Below are 18027 nucleotides of genomic sequence, written 5' to 3' on the forward strand. Positions count from 1 at the left end.
CCCAACGATCCTACTTGGTGCCCTGAAGGCACTGCCTCCCTGGCCCTTTGAAAAGCCCCAAGTCTTTCCCACAGGGCAAACTTTGTGACTCTGCATTACAGCACCATAGAAGGAAGCCCTTTCCCTTTCCTGCCACCTACCCCACCTGTGATCTGCTGTAAAGCTTGAGGGAGAAATTGGAGCAGAGGTGCTCAAGGGGAAAAGTCTCTCTGAAGGTGAGAGCCTTGTGATATAAAGATCTGGAAGTGCTTTCCTCTTTGTCATCCTATCTGGAGTCCCATGGGTCCTCTGAACATCCCAAGACTCAGAAAAATAACAGATTTCATTCTCAGGGAAACAGACTTGGAGGGCACTGGTTGAAGGGTCTGGTTTGGGGGCTGTTGTGTCTTTACACATGCACCCCAGAAGGATCTGTCTGTAGGGTTGGATCAAGCTGAGAAGGGAGAAGGGCCATCTCCCAAGGCTGGAGTCCTTTGGGACTTTCTGTTTTCCAAGCAGCCCCAGGGGTGGAGGCAGGGCAGGATGAACCAATCTGAAGACCTTCAAACACACACATACACACATACACCAGTTTGTAACCAAACAGCAGCTTTTAACCCAACAGCAGCTTTTACTAAGCTCCAGGTGGGGCTGCCCTGGCATGGCCAGCGCATCAGGTTGCCCTCAAGGGCCAGTCTCTGGTGTAATAGGAAGTAACAAAGGTGCACAAATTGCTGCTGCCCTTCCACGCTCACTGGGGTGGCTCAGAAGGGAGCAAACTCCAGGGTTCTCTGAAGACCAGAACCGACCAGTGTGGCTATTCGGCCTCTTTTCCAGGCCCAGCTGTGTCATTCCCCAGGCCCTGAGGCAGCACCTGCATCCTGGGCCTGTGGGGCACTGCTGCCCTTGCTGCTTTGTGGGAGAAACATGGCCAACAACACAATCAGGAGGATGAGCACACCAGCGCCTACTACCAGCCCCAAGTAGATCCGGCAACGGACATTCTCCCAGCGCTTCTTCTGGGCCAGAGTCTTGGTTGTCTTGCTGAAGGCGGAGCTCTGTGGACACCCCCAGACACAGGGTAGGAGTTAGTGGTTTCCCCAGAGCCCTGGACCAGCTCCTTCCAACCCAACCCCGACAAGGCCTAGTCTCCTCCCGCAGCCTCCCCAACCTGTCAGCTCCCTTTCTCTACGCAGCCTGCCCTGGGACCCTCCCAGCCTGACTCCTGGTCTCCCACACTGGTGTAGCCCTTGACTCACAGGCCTACAGGCTCCCCCCAGTTAACAATGCCAGTCTTCAACCTTTAGGAAGATCCACAGCTTCAAACCAAGGCCTTCGTACTTCATGAGAGCTCCCCACCCACTGCACAGCTAGGCTAGGGATGCCTCAAGAAACCCACAGTCCCCACACCGGCCCTTGGGTGAGCCTCAGGCCCTACCAACAGCCAGCCGGGAGACCCTGAGCACAGCCTGAGAGCTCCCTCTGAGGGCCCCTCCTAGCCTCTCCCTCCCCCTCCCTGCTTCTCCAGGCCTCACACCATGTCCAGGAGTTGGTCTGAACGCTGTTCCAGCTCCGCCAGCTTCCCGTCGCGCTCCAGGACCTTGTCGAAGTTGTTGAGCATGATTTCTGTCACCTCATCCGCCTGCCGCTGGCACCGCTCCAACTCTTTCCCTGCCTGGACACCAAGCCCAAGGTCAGGGCTACATCAGGCCCCTGCTTGGCCCTCATCTGGTCCTGAGACCTAGTGGCCTCCTTGCCCCACTGGGCAAGCGCGCGCGCGCGTGCTTGCGCAGTGTATGAGTAAGGGGAACAGCGCCTTTCATGTAAGGGTCTGATATGTGCAGAGGGAAGGGCTGGCCTCTTGGGTGTGTACGGCTCACATTTGGCTCCTCCCCTTGCCCATCAAGGCAGGTCCTAGGTCTGCCTTGACTTCCAGCATCTTCGCTTCCTCTAAGTTGCCTGAGGATGGGACCTTCCCAGGACCCACCCTCCCAAAAAGCAGACACTTGGCTCACCTGCTCTAGGACGGCCTCAACCTACTGTGCACCTGCCCTGTGGCTTCCCACTGGCCTAAGGAGGCAGCAAAGAACACAGAACCAAGCTACTTGGCCAGAGCCAGACAGGGAGGAGATCCAGCCCACTGAGCTAGACAGATAATTTTGGATCACCACACGTTATAGCCTCTGCCTAACCCCACAGACAGACAGACAGACAGACAGACAGACACACACACACACACACACACACACACACACACACTGAGATCAGATTTCGCTCCCCTCCCTCCTCCAGCCTCTGACTGGTCAAGCCAGTTCTGCCTCCTGGCCTGACCCTGCTCCCACATCAATGCTCAAAGTCGATTCATTCGCTGTCTGCCTGGGAGCCTCGGCCTTCCTGGCCTCTGGCCTCCAGCTTTCCAGCTAGCCAGGGTCTTCACTGGGATCCAACTCACACAGGAGAGACCAGCTCTTGGATTTCCCAGCCTGGGCAGCACCCTCACCTGACAAAAGAACCCAGCTCATTTCAGAGGACTGGGAAGGGAGATGCAGGGTCCAAGCTGGGGGAGAGGCCAGGAAGAGGAAGAACACATGGGCCACAAGCAAGAAAGAAGCTGGGCTTTGGACACATGCAACTGGGAGAGACCCAGGGCACGGGGCCCTGGTGAGAGCTGGAGGTCCAGGGACACGTCGGGAGATGAATCCCAGGGGACTAACAAACCACAGGCACTCCCTCCTCCAGCCCTGTCCCCCAGAGCCCAACCCTGTTCTCATCTCCTCCCCGCAGAGCATGGGCCAGGCTCCCTTTCCTGCCAGACTATATTGCCCATTGTCTGCGGCAAGACATTTTGGCACTTGACTGAATTCCACTTAAAACCAGAGAAAGGGAAGGGATCTGGTGGTCACAGAGGGCCACCTCCTACTCAGTGAAGAATCCCCGTTCAGGATCCCTGCAGCTGCCTTGCATGTAACCTCCAAGCATTCCCAGTATATGAATCCTATCTCCCCAACTGGACCACAAGCTCCCAGGGGGAGGGCAGGGGCCAGTGCCCTGCCTTTGTCTGCCACCAGCCTGGAGGCCCAGGAGGCCAGCACAATGCTGACCATCTACAAGGACTCAATGAGTGAGCCAATTGCATTATAACTTATCCAAATGCAACTGTCATTCTCAAGTTTGTTATCCCAGTGTGTTTATCTAGCCCAGCAGGAGTTTCGAGGGGCAGGCATCTGAAACCCAAGTAGGTCAATATTTACTCATGAGCTAGAAAAGCAACCCATTTTGAGAGGGGGCCGGCAAACCACGACAGAGCGGTACACTCATGGGCTGGGGGAAGCAGTAGCTGGGGAACAAGGAAGCATTATGAAGAAAGCAGGGAAGTTGTACTCATCTCTTGAGTTTTCCTGAGTCAACCACCATCACCACTATTATTATGACTAAATTATTCAACAAGTCTCCATTACTTGGAGTCTCTCACATTCAAATAGTCCAAGGCAAAAACCTGGGAATGGACCAAGATTCAAAAATGAGAATCAGGGCTTCCCTGGTGGCACAGTGGTTCAGAGTCCGCCTGCCAATGTGGGGGACACGGGTTCGTGCCCCGGTCCGGCAAGATCCCACATGCCGCGGAGCGGCTGGGCCCGTGAGCCATGGCCGCTGAGCCTGTGCGTCCGGAGCCTGTGCTCCACAACGGGAGAGGCCACGACAGTGAGAGGCCCGCGTACCACAAAGAAAAAAAAAAAAAAAAAATGAGAATCACTGCTAGAGACTGGTGGGATGTTACATATCATTTTTTTCTAATCTAAATGCTACAGCTGTTGTCATCTTATTCTCCAACATGGGGTGATGTTGGGTCACATTCTTCAGGAGAGCTGGCTGTGCCTCCCACTGCAAGCTGTAGCCTCCTTCCGCCACTGAGAAGCCAGGCCTGTCCGGAGCCCAGATGGGCCCAGGCCTAAAAGAACACATTCGCTCCAGGGAACACAGAGGCCTGAGGCTCAAGTCTCTAGCCCTCCTCGGCCCCCCTCAACCAGAGGAAAAAGGACACTGTATGCACGGGTCTCTGCTGGCACGGTGATTCAAATAAAGAGCTGCGGGGTGTGGAAGGAGGTAAGAGACCAGAGGACGGCCACGCTGCATCCTGCCACATAGAACTCAGCATAGCGCCTGGCACACCGTGGATGCGTGGAAAATATTTTCAGAATGAGTTGGGCCGGTTCTTGAAAAGATCGCTATAGGCTGGGGGAAAGAAGTGTGTATGATACAGTTAGAGAAGAGTAATGAGTTTACCCCATGAGATACAAATAGCGAGTGTGGAGCCGCCCACAGACAGGTGATTCCTGAGAACCAAGAGGGACCGGGGATGGGGGCGGGGGGCACGTGGTGGAGACTACTGCCACAGGCAAACAGAGACACACTCTGGACAGCGGCGGATCTGGCAGAGGGTAAAAGTCAAGATGAGGAAGCTTCCATGGAGGGAGGGATGGATCAAGAGCTTATGTAGGTTTCTGAGCCTGGAGGGGCGTCAGGAGACTTTCTCTGTTGGTGGTAGACTGGCATGAACGAAAGTGAGATAACTCAGGCCAGAGGCCACCAGAAGGCATGTAGAAATGCTACCTGCAAGGGTATGTGGAGAGGTCCCCAGGCTGGGGGGCCGGGAGGAACGGAGGGCAAGAGAGGAAGGGTGGGTGAGAGAGGAAGGGAGGGTGAGAGGCACTTCCGAGCTTGGGTAGGGGCAGCATTGTTGGCAGACGGAGGATGGTAGTTACACAGGAAATCGACAGACTGTTACCCGGTGTGCAGAATATCCCTCCTTCAGTTCTCAAATCTCTCCTCGGGTTTTTCCAGGCCAAATACAGCTGGTTTCTCTGAAAAGAAAGCTCTTAAAAACCTCCCTGTCCAAACTCTCCTGTCTCCCCTCTTTCCTGATTAGTGCCTACGAAACCCTACCCCAGCTGTCACTGTTGTCATCTTCAGAGGGACCCGGGCAGCGACCTGGTGTATCACCTCCTTCCTGGGTCAGCGCTCGCCTGAGCTCAGAGCCTAAGAGCCGGGCTCTGCATTACAGCCCTGGGTTCCTTCAAATCCTGCCTCTGCCACTCACCAGCTGAGTGACTAAAGACTGGGGATATGACCTTTCTGACCCCTCTGCTTCCTCATCTATAAAGTGGTGACAATAATATCTCCCATAACATTAGCTAAGGCATGTGGCATGTTATAAATAAAGTGCTTAGCACAAGTCCTGACACATACTAAATGCTCAATAAATAATAGCTATTATTGCGGTAGCCCAAGTTTCCTTAGGTTTTTTTTTTAGCTGTCAGATCCCAGGAACCACACCTGTGGTCAATAAAACCTCTTAAATATTTTTACAAAATACACAGCCAAGCAAGCTCTTCCCTGTTGCCACCTTGTGCACTTAATCGTTTCTAACCTAAATATAAAACTTGACATGGGCCTTTGATAACCTATATCTATTTTATTTCCATCAGGCGCTACAGGCTGTTGAGAAGGTTTTACCTCTTGACAGTAATAACAGCTCCCACTCGATGAGCACATATTCTGAGCTGAGAACTGTGCTGCTAGCTCTTTGTTCACTTTATCTCATTTAAGCCTCACAACAATCCACTGAGGAAAGTACTCTCACCCCAGTTTTATACGAAACTGAGGCTCGGAGGGGTTAAATCACCCATCCAAGGTCACGGAGCCAGTGAGTAGAAGATCTGCGAGTTGAATACACTTAGTCTCCAAGGATCACATTCTTAACCCCTGTGTTAAACTGGATGCGGGTAAAGGGAGGTCAAATGCTTTAGCTGGCTGGCTAAAGACTCATCAAGTTTGATGCTGCCAACTCAACTTGTGTGCAAATGAGGGAGGCCTGTGGCTCAAAACCCAAATGCTTGGCACAGAGCATGAGTGAGGACCACCTACAGGATGAATGAATTCATTACCCATTCAGTTTCTATTTTTCCCATCACTATTTTGTTCCTACTCTATCCCCTATACCAGTCCCCATGACTGCCACAAAGGAAATGCCCAAGAAATACTTGTTAACTGAATGAATCAGAAAAGAGGAGAAAAGAAGGGAAAGCAAGAAGGACCAGGTAGGGAAGGCAGATGGGAAGAAGGAAGGGAGAGTGCCGGGGGTGGACAAAGGGGCAGGAATAAGAGAAAAAACAGAGGAAAGGGGCTAGGAGATGGTTGGGAGAGAGAGATCAGTCCCCAGGCTCAGATCCACTATTTGCCTCAGATGAACCTGTGAGAGTCCCAGAGTTTCCCAATAACCCCCAGTAAATTATCACAGCCTCAGCCTTCATTTCAAGAGTTTCCTCTTCTCAACAAGTGCTAAGGCCCAGCCGCAAGCCCATCCTAACCCTGCCTGATTCCTTGCTCTGCACGCTGGGAAGTGGGCTCTGGGCTCCGTCCCATTCCCTGGGCCTCCCTCAGTTTCCTGGCCTGGCCTTAGAGCTCAGTGCTACCTTCCTGCCCTGCTTCCTCTTCCTGCCTCCAGTTCCCTGGAGATGAGGCCATCCAGGCATCTCGACCCCCAGCCAGGCCACATCCACATCCATCACACCTCTGCTGCCTTCTCCATGTCGGAATCTTTTTTTTTTTTTTATGGCAGTATCTTTTTTTTTTTTTTTCTTTTTGGCCGTGCCATGTGGGATCTTAGTTCCCTGACCAAGGATCGAACCTGCGCCCCCTGCATTGGGAGGGCAGAGTTTTAACCACTGGATCCCCAGGAAAGTCCCTCCATGGCAGAATCTTAAAGCACCAAGCCTGCTTCCTGCCGGGCACAACTTCCCCAGGAATTCCAGGGGAGGGGAGAAGTGACTGGCACCAACTGCTCCTGACACCTTTGCCTGGAAATGACAAGTGGGGACAGAGGCCAGAGTCTACAGCAGGAGCGGGGGATGACTCAACTCAGAATGTGTCCCTAGGTACGGCTTAGAAGGGAGTCAGGCTATGCCACACTCTGATAACTTCAGTGGAACTTTTATAGTAAACATCTTACTTACTCTGTCCCCAGGGGAAGGAGTTTGCCCTCCAACACCCTGCCACAGGACTGGCTTCAACCACCCCATCGGCTCAGGTTTCCAACCCCTGGGCCAGACTTGTGTCCTCACAGCACCAGGAAGGGCTGAAGAGGTCACCATATTACCCACCACTTCTCAGGAGCAGGTTCTGAGGGCCAGGCAGGTCTCTGCCATTGTACCTCCTCTAACCCACTAAGGACCCAGCAAGGCGGGTATCGCTGACCCCACTTCACGATGCGGAAAAAGAGGCTCAGGGAAGCTAAGTGACTTGCCCGGGGTCACAGAGCGGGTAAGTGGCCACCACCAGGATCTCAGCCCGGAGTCTGACTCCGAAGCTGGTGCTCGTAACCGCTTGGCCCCGGCAAGTGGGAAGCCGGAGTCCAGCTCGCTCGGCGCTGGGCAGTCGGGACCCTCGCACGCCGCCCTTTCCCTCCCGCGATGCGCGCGACGAGCTGAGGGTCCGGCCCCGGTCCTGCTTCCGGGCGCCGTCCCGAAGGACGCCCCCACCCCTTGGACTTCGGACTCATGCCTCGCACCCCTCCACGCTCGCCCTCTGCCCCGGCCCCGGGCCCTCACCATCGCCGCCGCCGCTGCCTCGCCGCTCCGGCTCCTCTGCCCGAGCGGCCGCAGTGCCAGGGATCTGGGAGGAAGCGGAGGGCGGGGCGGGGCCTGCCTGGCGGGGGCGGGGGGCGAGCCTTCTGGGAGCGGCGACCGAAACCAAGTCGAATCAGTCAAATCGGAAGCGGCCGGCGATGGCTCCCGGGGTCCCGGTTCGGCACCTCTCCCCGAGCCGCCGGCGCCCGGCTCGGGATGACTCCCCAGCCTGGTGAAGTGGGGCCTCCGCCCAATCAGCGTGGTGCCTGGTCTACAGCTCGGGACCCCAGTCTATGAAATGGTCCCAGTGGAGTGGGTTCTGGAACGGGCTCAGGGAATCCTCTCTGGAACCGCATCCCAGCTCAGGTAGACCGGGTTGATCTGGGGAGGGGTCATTTATTCATTCAACAAGCACCTGTAGGAGCGCCATTGTCCTGCACTGTGCTAGGCGCAGGAAACGCAGTGAACAGCTGGACAGGGTCTTTGCCACCTTGGTGAGTGCTACTCACCCATAACCAGAAACCGACCACGCCAAAGTTTTGAAACTAAATAAAGTTTATTCACAATAAATATCATGAGTGCACTACCTGCCACTGGAGGGTACATTTTAAAACGGTCAATTGTATGTTTTGCGAATTTCACCTCAATTAAAAGAGAAAACAGGGCTTCCCTGGTGGCACAGTGGTTGAGAATCTGCCTGCCAATGCAGGGGACACAGGTTCGTGCCCCGGTCCGGGAAGATCCCACATGCCGCGGAGCGGCTGGGCCCGTGAGCCATGGCCGCTGAGCCTGCGCGTCCGGAGCCTGTGCTCCGCAACGGGAGAGGCCACAACAGTGAGAGGCCCGCGTACCTCCCCCCAAAAAGAGAAAACAGACCCCCATGGAGAAGATGCTAGCTCTAGCTTTTTCTTTCTTTCCCCTTCACCACGTGGGCAAGTGCAGCCCTGTCCTGATATGACCCCCTTCCTCAGCTGGAGGATGAGGGAGGCTGGTGTGTCTAACCTGTCCAGAGCCTTCCTGAGCTGAGTCTATCCATCCCCAGCCTGCCCTTTCACTGCTGCAGAGAAGCCGCCAGCCACCTGTTCTCTATCCCAGGACATACCATCCCAACATCTCAAAGGTGGCCCCTCTTGAGGAAGGGGGTTGGGGGCTTCCCTCTCCCACGTTGAGCCCCATGTGAGCACAGACCCCACCCCCGGCCTGGACAGACTAGGTCCCAATCACCCCAGTTGCTTGGACCTCGAGTCCAGGAGTGGACTGAGAAGAGAGAGGATGGACAGGGTCCTGACAAAGTCTGCCCCCAGGGTCTCTTCTGTGCTTTCCTGCCTTCCTAGTTTTCGGGGCATGATTCTATTTTTTTTTTTTTTTTTTGGCTGCACTGCGTGGCATGTGGGATCCTAATTCCCCAACCAGGGATCAAACCCACGCCCCCTGCACTGGAAGTGTGGAGTCTTAACCACTGGACCGCCAGGGAAGTCCCCGGAGCATGATTCTAGAACCTGACTTGCCAGTACTAGTCCCCAGTCCTGTTTCCCCACCCCGCCCCTTCCAGATTCCCTCCCCAAATCAGGTTCTTTTCAATTCTGGAAAGCCTATGGGGGAAATAGGGACAGAGATGACATAAACCCTTCCCCCAAACCAAGGCGCACTGGGCACTGGAAAGAGTGACAATGATGGTGGAACCTGGTGGAGAGGAGGGAGGCCCAAAGACAGAGAGGTCCATTGTCCATGGAGGGGAAGGAAGGCCATAGGCCCTGTCCTGTGACACTGACTGTGCCCAGCCACGAGACACGGGTGAGAGATGCTCACCCCCTCAGGACAGCTGAGACCCAGAGGCCCTGCTAAGTTCCAGAAGGACAGGGGCAGACAAAAGACAAATAGAACTCGCAGAACCACAAGAGAAGGAAAAGCAGTTTAGTTCCTCTAACCCCCTCACTCTAAGACTACAACAGGGCCACCAAAGAGAAATGGCAATGATGGGAGGGGTGGGAGGCCCTTAACCAGATTCCTAAATGCTCTGCCCAGGTAGGCTTCATGTCTCAGCTAACACTTCCAGCAGAAAACTAATAAAGGAAATGGCAAGTCCCAGAGGGGACACTTAAAAGTCTTACATACTACCCTAAAATGCTGGGAAGGTTTTGAATTTTCCATGCACCAAGACCTCCAGAAAATTCCTGTTCTTGAGACCAGTGACAATGATGGAACAAGGGGAGATAAAGAAAGACAGAGAGTTTCCATCTTTCTTCTCCAAACATATGCTCTCCACTCCTCCAACAGCTTGGGCCTCCAATGGGAGGATCTCTGCCAGAGGGCGTCCTTGGGGAGAAAAGAAATGGAAGGGCCAAAGGCAAAATGGAAAGGGAGAAAGTACCTCACATGCATAGGGATACTGAAAGGTCTTTATTGCCCACTGGCCACCCTCAGTTCCATCAGTTTCCCAGCCATGTGCTGGCCCTTCTGGGTCTCTCCAACCAACTCTGAGGACCCCTAAAACACAGCCACAGTCCAGCTCTCTCCTTCTGGGGACCAAGGTGCTCCCTGGGTCAGACAGTGTGGTAGAGGGGCCCCAGAATGAGGGGCGGGAGGATGGAGCATCATTCCCTGTGGAGAAGGACAGGCGAGAGGGTGCCTCTTGGCACCCACTATGGAAGGCTGCCCCCCAAGAAGAGGGCAGGGTGGGAGGGGTTCCCTAAGTTACTTAAGGGATGGCACCCGTGGCAAAGAGCACGATGAAGAGGACGATGATAAAAACAATCACGCAGATGAGGACGATCATCTTCACATTCTTCCACCAGAACTTCCGAGCCACCTTCTGCGATGTGGTCTTGAAGTGCTCAGACTGTTGGGAATAAGGCAGAATCACCCAGTGCCTCCCGCCGCTGGGATGAGCACACCGAGACCCACACGCCATACATCTAAACACTTAAGTGCTACGTTGAGGCAACAGACTGCTAAATAAAATAGTTAGTTCTTCCTCCTACCTTGACAAATGTACCTTCACAACCATCTGGTGAACCAATTCAAATTCAGAATCCTTGGGCTCCCTCTGGTCCCCTGCCTGCCCCCTTCTCTTCTTACCCCCGCACTGCCATGCACACTGAGGGGCCTCTGATGCATGCTCACACCCAGGGTTGTGACACTGGCAGCACAACCCACCCTTGGGAGGGCAGACACTGGGGCTGAGGGGTGCAGGCTCCAGGTGGACACATCTCCCTGGTTCCATAACTTCTGGCCACATGAGGACCGCTGAAGCTGGAGGAGGGACCAGGGCAGTCCAGGGGTTGGAACTGAGGGAGAATGCTCTTCCTCTCCCAACTTGAATTGCAGAAATTGTTTCCCTGGGCCATGCTTCCCAGCCTGGGCTGTGGAAAGAAAACACTAAGTCCCAGGGAGTCAAATGAGCTATGCTCAAGATTACACACAGGACTCAGAAAGCCATGGCCAGTCTCTCTCCGTGGACACGGAATCTTAAGTCTCCAGCCCTCTGTTGAACTTTAGAGTTACTCCCTCCCTGAGCAGCTGGCTTCAGCCTCTGGCTGGAGGGAGAGAAGAACGAGATCTAGCAAGATGTGTGGGAGATATTCCAGCCTTCAGCCAGCAGAGGATCCTGGGATCAAAGACTTTTACTCCTCTTCCCAGCTTCTTTTTAAAGCTGGCTCAGCAAAACTCTAACAGTTTTCCACCCCCTGCCTAATAACTCCTGGGGAAGGCCAAAGGCCCTGAGAGGATTTTCTGGAGCCAATATTTTTGTCCTGGCGAGGCCAGGTCCAAATGATTGTCAAGGGCAGCCTTCAAAGTGAAAGTCGATTTCATAGGAGAGAAGCCTAAGACAGCACAGGCTGACTGAGCCATCCATCAGTCTCACAAAATGTCTCCATGGGTCCACCCCCGCATCCCCAGCCCCAGTCCTTGAACCCATTCCCTGGATCCCAGTACCAATCAGTGGAGTAGAGCAGAATCAGAAGTGGGGATTCAGCTCACATCAATTCCCAACACAGGTAAAAAGGCAGACTTCCCTCCTGATCATTCTGTCACCAAGACCACCAGGCCTCAAGCCCCCAATAATCCTCCTCCCCCCTCTTCCCCTGGCCCCCACTGGGCTCCCCATCATCTCACTGTGGCTTCCAGATCCTCTGTCTTGTTACGGAGATGATCCAAGTTTTCTCCCCGGGCCAGGATCCGCTCCACATTCTGGGTCATAATATTCTTGACTCCCTCCACTTCGCTCTGCAGGTTTCGCACACGGTCATCTCCTCCACCACCGCTGGCCTCCTCCTGGGCAGCCACACAGGGGTTAATTAGGCCGAGTGCCGGAGGGACTGAGACTCAGCCTCAGAGGCCGGAGGAGACGGAGGTCTAAGGTGGACTTAGCTTTTTGTAATGCTTGAACTGTTTGCAGAGAGAATGTTTTCCTTATAGTACTTGTGTAATCAAAAACAAATGCATTTTTAAGCCCCAGATGGTGAGAGCCATGCTAGGAGACAGACTGGATCCAACTTCTTTGTGGGTTTTCAGGGCATGTGAGACGACAAGAAGCACACCCCCAAAGCCCTCTCCACTGCTTCCTTGTTCCTCGGAGAGGGTCAGAGGAGACCGCTGAGCCAGCAGCTCACAAGGCACAGCCCCACCATTACCTGTGAATTCCCAGATCCCACCGGTCCTCATTAAAAATGCCTGTGCCCCTCCCCCCACAGACCACCCTCCCCTAGCCTAACCCGCCCTCTCTTCAAGACAGCAGCTGGAGAGCTGCTCCGGCCTCCTGGGCAGCCTGAGCCACGGCAACCAGGCTCCAAGTCCCTCACAAGGCCCCGCGAGAGACAGCCGTTGGGCCACAAACTTCTGCTTTCCCCACCACTAAGGTCCTCGCGTAGGCACCATGCCATTGCCTACTTAAGCAAGTATGAAACATACAGACAGCAACCTGGGTGTTGGGGGAAATGGAGGGCAAGTCCTCCCTGGCTGATGCCTCATCGTCAGGCTTTCTGATAAGGTTTTTGAACAGGGAGGGAAAAACACTACTAAGCTCCTCCCTCCCTGACCCACTAGACTTCCAGACACAAGCCAGGGGCGTGGGTCCAAACTAGATTATTACAGAGAACCAACTTCTGTCTTTTTTTTTTTTTTTTTTACAAACCATCAGCTCTCTTCCTCATGTTTATGGAGAGGGGGCAGTTTCCTTGGACTCGACGGAGAGACAAATTCTTTGGGTTTCTGTACAGGGATAAAGTGAGGGGCAGAGCGGGATTCCTGCCGCTGGGCTGGAATCTGCACTGGGAACAGCAGAGGCACTGCCCAGGAATGTCACAACACCCGAAGGCCAAAGGCCGGAGGGCTGGAGGAGGAGATGAATTAGGAGCTCACACTCCCACCGAAGCTCCACTCCGGGCCAGCTCAGGGCTCAGGGGAGGGAGGGGGCAGAGAAGAGCAGGAACACCCGCCCAGGCAGCTCAGACCTATTTGCAGCCCAGCTGTCAAAGAAGAGAGGTCACAGTCAGCGCTGGCCCAGCCCTCAGATTTTGCCACCAGCTTTCCTTTGCTGCTCCCCAGCCCCCAGCCCCCTCTGGCTGCTCGTGAAATCAGCCCCTTCTTAGTTTCCCGCTCTCTCACCATGTTTCCGAGCGGCTCGGGCCTGTCGGCAGCAGGACTCTCGCCTAGCTTGTTTCCTCTCGGGCAGCCGTCGGTTCACTTCCTGCTTGTCCAACTTTCAGCCTGCGCCCGCCCACCTCGCCTCCAGAGCCTCTCCGGCCACACCTCGCTCAGGTTCCCCAGGTAGGCGGGCACTCCACTGCCCTCCCAAGTCTCCTGGGAAACCAGGGCTTAGGCTTAAAGCGACAGGGCTCCCCCGCACCACATTTCTAACTTGTCAGGAACAAGTAAAGAAAGATCAAGCAGTCCTCCTAGGTTTCCTGGTATAGAAAGGGCAGCCGTCTCCTTTTTTTATTTTTATTATTTTTTGGCTGCACCACGCGGCATGCCGAGGATCTTAGTTCCCTGACCAGAGATGGAACCCGTGGCCCCTGCAGTGGAAGAGCGGAGACTTAACCACTGGACCGCCAGGGAAGTCCCCCATCTCCTTTTTTTATGTGCTGAGTATCTCACCCCCAATCCTTAGAGACTGAAATCAACCCTACGCACCCTGCCAGACCTTGTTCGCATGGAAACAGAACACAGATATGAACATTTCTTGCTGGACAACCCTTGTTCCCATGTCCGTCTTATTGCAGAAAGCATTGAAACCCCCAGAGTCTGGAACGCTGTAATCCTGGGCTCTGGTGTCGGAAAGCTGCACACTCAGTGAAACTTTTCACCTGCCTGGGTTTTGCAAGTGCTGATGCTTAACCTCATAGGGTGGTGGTGAGGAGTAAAAGGATAGCACATGCCATGTGCCTAGTACAGTGCCTGGAACAAAGGGCTGCCCACTGCTCAAATCAGGGAATGATGGCTCACCAACCCTCCTTTCCTTCCAGAGTTCAACAATCCTGCACGTCCCTTCCGAGGCCACCACGTCTGTTGGTGAGCCCCATCAGAAAGGGTCATGCGACTGCCCTATGGACAAGAGAGAGGGCCCAGGGCAAAGGATTTTTCCACCAACCTGGCTCCAGGCCAGAGAAAATCCACTTTTCCTGGACAGTGTTTATGGAGATAAAAGAACAATAACAGGGACCTGCAGAAAGGAACAAACATTCCTGTCCCATCCCAGAAGAAGTACCAGTTCCAAGAGGGAAATGTCAGCTTCTCTGACAAATGCTTTTTTAAAGAGTCTAATAAATTTTGGACCTCTGTAGCATTTGGAGACCCTTTATTCTCATTTATAATGAAATCTTACTCCCAATTAGATCAGATTATTATCTTTTTCAGACCTGAATTTTGGGGGACAGGATCAGTCTGCTTTCACAGAGAACGTGGCTGCCCCACTCCTCACCATCCTTAGAAAGGCGACAATGAAGCCAAGCGGAGGTGGCTCAGAACCCTTGATCTATACTTTCATTGTTCAATACAGTAGCCACTGACCACAAATGGCTGTTGAACATGTGATATGTGGCTAGTCTAAACTGAGATGAGATGTAAGAGTAAAACACACAGCAGATTTCAAAGACTTACTATGAGAGAAAGACTATAAATATCTCTTTGGTAATTTTATATATTGATGACATGTTGGAATAATGTTTTGGATCTTTTTTTTCCCTTTAAAAAAAAATCTGTAACGTGCTTTATTTTATTTATTTATTTTTTTGGCCACACGGCATGCGGGATCTTAGTTCCCCCACCAGGGATCGAATCCGTGCCCCCTGCAGTGGAAGCGCGGAGCCCTAATCACTGGACTGCCAGGGAATTCCCAAGTGCCTTATTTTTTTATTGAGTTATAGTTGATGTACAATATTATATAAGTTACAGGTGTACACTATAGTGATTCACAATTTTTAAAGGTTATACTCCATTTATAGCTATTATAAAGGCTCTATTATAAAAAAGCTACTATAAAATATAGCTATTATAAAATATAGCTATTATAAAATATTATAAAAATAGCTATTTATAAAATATTATAAAATGTATTATAAAATACATTTATAGCTATTATAAAATACATAGTAGCTTGCACCTCTTAATCCCCTACCCCTAAATTGCCACTCCCCCTCGCTCTCCCCACTGGTAACCACTAGTTTGTCCTCTATATCTGTGAGTCTGCTTCTTTTTTGTTATATTCAGTAGTTTGTTGTATTTTTTAGATTCCACATGTAAGTGATATCATACAGCAGGGGTCCCCAGCCTTTTTGGCACCAGGGATGGGTTTCGTGGAAGACAATTTTTCCACGGAAGGGGTGTGGAGGGGTGGGAGGGATGGTTCAGGCAGTAATGCAAGCGATGGGGAGCGGTGGGGAGCAATGGGGAGCGATGGGGAGCGGTGGGGAGCAATGGGGAGCGGTGGGGAGCTATGGGGAGTGGTGGGGAGCGATGGGGAGCGGTGGGGGGCAGTGGGGAGCGATGGGGAGTGGTGGGAGTGGTGGGGAGCGATGGGAGCGGTGGGGAGCGGTGGGAGTGGTGGGGAGCAGCAGATGAAGCTTCACTCACTTGTCTGCCGCTTACCTCCTGCTGTGCAGCCCGGTTCCTAACAGGATGTGGACTGGTACCAGTCCAAGGACCGGGGGTTGGGGACCCCTGTCAGACAGTATTTGTCTTCCTCTGTCTGACTTATTTCGCTAGGCATAATACCCTTGAGGTCCGCTCATGGTGTTGCAAAAGGCAAAATTTCACTCTATTTTATGGCTGAGTAGTATTCCATTGTATATATATACCACATCTTCTTTATCCATTGGTCTGTTGATAGACACTTAGGATATATTGTTAAATAAAAAAATATTGATAAAATTAATTTCACCTGTTTCTTTTCTCTTTTAATTTGGCTAATAGAAAATTTTAATTACCAATGTGGCTCAAATTACATTTCTATTAGATATGCTGATCTGTACCTTAATATTTATGTGACGTTGGACAGATTTATGTAACATCTCTAAGCCTCAGTTACCTCCATTGTCTATGCCTGGTACTTTAAAAACCCTCAGTAAATGGTGGCTTTTGTGATTACTATTACTAAGAATTCCAGATGCTAAGTGAATTGGTGGTTAAGAGAACATGAGGGGTGCCAAGAAACAAAGGGTCAGAGTAGGAAGTTTGTGGGGAGCAGGAGGAAATGACAGAGGATTCCCAGGGAGGGAAGGAGAGTTCCAACAGCTGAGGAGTTACTGGGGTCTGTTATGCCACTGCAAGCCTTGGACATACACGCGTGTCCCTGAGGGAGATGACCCTTGGCCTAGACCCAGCAACCATCAGGGAGATTCCGAAGTGCCCACAGTTGGGCCTGTGACCTGTCTGTCCTCATCTTCACCATAGAGAATTGCCACAGGCTTGGCCTCACCTGTACAAACATTACAATGTTACCCTTTGTCAGAAGACCATCTGGGAAGTTCCCTGTTGGCCTAGTGGTTAGGATTCTGGGCTTTCACTACTGTGGCCCAGGTTCAAACCCTGGTTAGGGAACAGAGATCCCACAAGCCGCCAGTCATGGCCAAAAAAAAGAAGAAAATGAAGAAGGAAAAAAGACCATCTGGCTAACACCCTCACAAGGTGAGACATTCAGTAAGGCACCAAACAATACTCTATGAGCAGAAATGGTGCTGTGGTCAGGGAACAAGAGAACAAAAGTCACTGATTCCTTTACAGTCAAGGAAGGCTCTGTCCCAGGAGAAGGGGAGTGTCAGTCACTTTGTAAGGAAAAGATGCTACATGGTAGGAGTTGCAACCAAAGAAGCAATTGGGGTGTGATGAAGAGTGTTTTCAGTCCCTGCGTGATCAGAAGATTTGGGCATCAGCTCTATGGCTCCCTGGTTGTGCTGTCTTAGGCAAGGTTCCCTCTGGGAGTTTTGGTTTCCTCATCTGCAAAATGGGAATAAGAATGAAAGCTATTTTGCGGGGTTATTATCAGGATTAAATGGTATGGGTATATATTTCTGCTAAAGCACATTACAAATGAAAAAGGAGACTAATAGAACAAATGGAATGAGAAAATAGGGGAAAAGGAATATGAACATCCTGCAAAGCAACCAGGCAAACTTTGTGGTACACTGGCATATATCCCAGTCTCATTTATGGCCCAAGGGGGCAGTTGACTCCTGTACCTCTCAGGGAAAAGGCTAGCGAACAAGAAGAAAGCACGTTTGGGAGGCTCAGTTGGAATTGCTCCCTGAAAGATCATAAAGCTCTCCCCACTGCCTAGGCCTCTTTTGTCTCCAAAACCCTCTTTATAGACTGTTACACCACTGGCCACCCCATCTGTGACACAGTCACCCCCATCTTTCCCAGTGTGCTCTTCCTTTCTTACCGTGACCTTAGAACCCAAAGGTTCTGCCCTTGGCCATCTTTTGACTCCGCACTCTCTCCTAGAGCAATCGGTTCTCTGTGGGGTTGATTTTGCCCTCCAGGGGATATTTGACAATGTCGGGAGATATTTTTGTTTGACACAACTGGTGGCGGAGGTGTGCTACTGGCATCTAGTGGGTAGAGGCCAAAGATGCTAAACTTCCTACAATGCCAAGAACAGCCCCTCCCCCCACCTCACCCATCCCCCCAACGACAAAGAATATGCAGACCAAATGTCAATACTGCCAAGGTTGAGAAACCCCGCTCTCCCTCTGGAAGTGCAATCAATGCCTTTACGGTTTCAACAGCCATTTATGGATGATCCCCAAATCTGTACATCTCTGTCAATTGCCACGGCTTCCTCTCCAATACCCTGGTCAGTCCACAGACACATCCGACAGCCAACCCAAACCCTTTATTTTCTCCCCATGTTCCTCCTCCTGGATAGTACTCCCATTATATCAGTGTCCCAAGTTAGGAACCGCTAAGCCATCCTACACACACA

At 52.3% G+C, this 18027-nt stretch overlaps 2 protein-coding genes across 3 annotated transcripts; both read right to left on the bottom strand.

Moving 5' to 3' along the window:
- Nucleotides 1-571: 571 nt before the first annotated feature.
- On the bottom strand, nt 572-7824 carry VAMP5 (vesicle associated membrane protein 5). 2 transcript variants are annotated; one of them, XM_067704508.1, is made up of 4 exons: nt 7587-7607; nt 4766-4841; nt 1517-1654; nt 572-1037 (listed from the first exon to the last, which is right to left on the bottom strand). In XM_067704508.1, the coding sequence occupies exons 3-4, from the start codon at nt 1598-1600 to the stop codon at nt 828-830; spliced, it is 294 nt and encodes a 97-aa protein (XP_067560609.1). In that variant the 5' UTR covers nt 1601-1654; nt 4766-4841; nt 7587-7607; the 3' UTR covers nt 572-827. The 2 variants fall into 2 exon arrangements, with proteins under 2 accessions (XP_067560609.1, XP_067560608.1); XM_067704507.1 differs by lacking the exon at nt 4766-4841 and having other exon boundaries at nt 7587-7824.
- Nucleotides 7825-9985: 2161 nt separating this feature from the next.
- On the bottom strand, nt 9986-13369 carry VAMP8 (vesicle associated membrane protein 8). The gene is made up of 3 exons (XM_067704509.1): nt 13212-13369; nt 11721-11879; nt 9986-10443 (listed from the first exon to the last, which is right to left on the bottom strand). The coding sequence occupies exons 1-3, from the start codon at nt 13212-13214 to the stop codon at nt 10303-10305; spliced, it is 303 nt and encodes a 100-aa protein (XP_067560610.1). The 5' UTR covers nt 13215-13369; the 3' UTR covers nt 9986-10302.
- Nucleotides 13370-18027: the final 4658 nt, after the last annotated feature.

This window comes from Pseudorca crassidens, chromosome 14, assembly GCF_039906515.1.
Source record: "Pseudorca crassidens isolate mPseCra1 chromosome 14, mPseCra1.hap1, whole genome shotgun sequence".
Lineage (NCBI taxonomy): Eukaryota > Metazoa > Chordata > Mammalia > Artiodactyla > Delphinidae > Pseudorca > Pseudorca crassidens.

What these genes read in the sequence shown, in the direction of transcription:
- VAMP5 (XM_067704507.1), bottom strand. An exon ending in CAGACCAACTCCTGGACATG is followed by an intron (nt 1,038 to 1,516) that starts GTGTGAGGCCTG and finishes GGGTGTCCACAG; the next exon opens with AGCTCCGCCTTCAGCAAGAC.
- VAMP8 (XM_067704509.1), bottom strand. An exon ending in CAGAGGATCTGGAAGCCACA is followed by an intron (nt 10,444 to 11,720) that starts GTGAGATGATGG and finishes TATTCCCAACAG; the next exon opens with TCTGAGCACTTCAAGACCAC.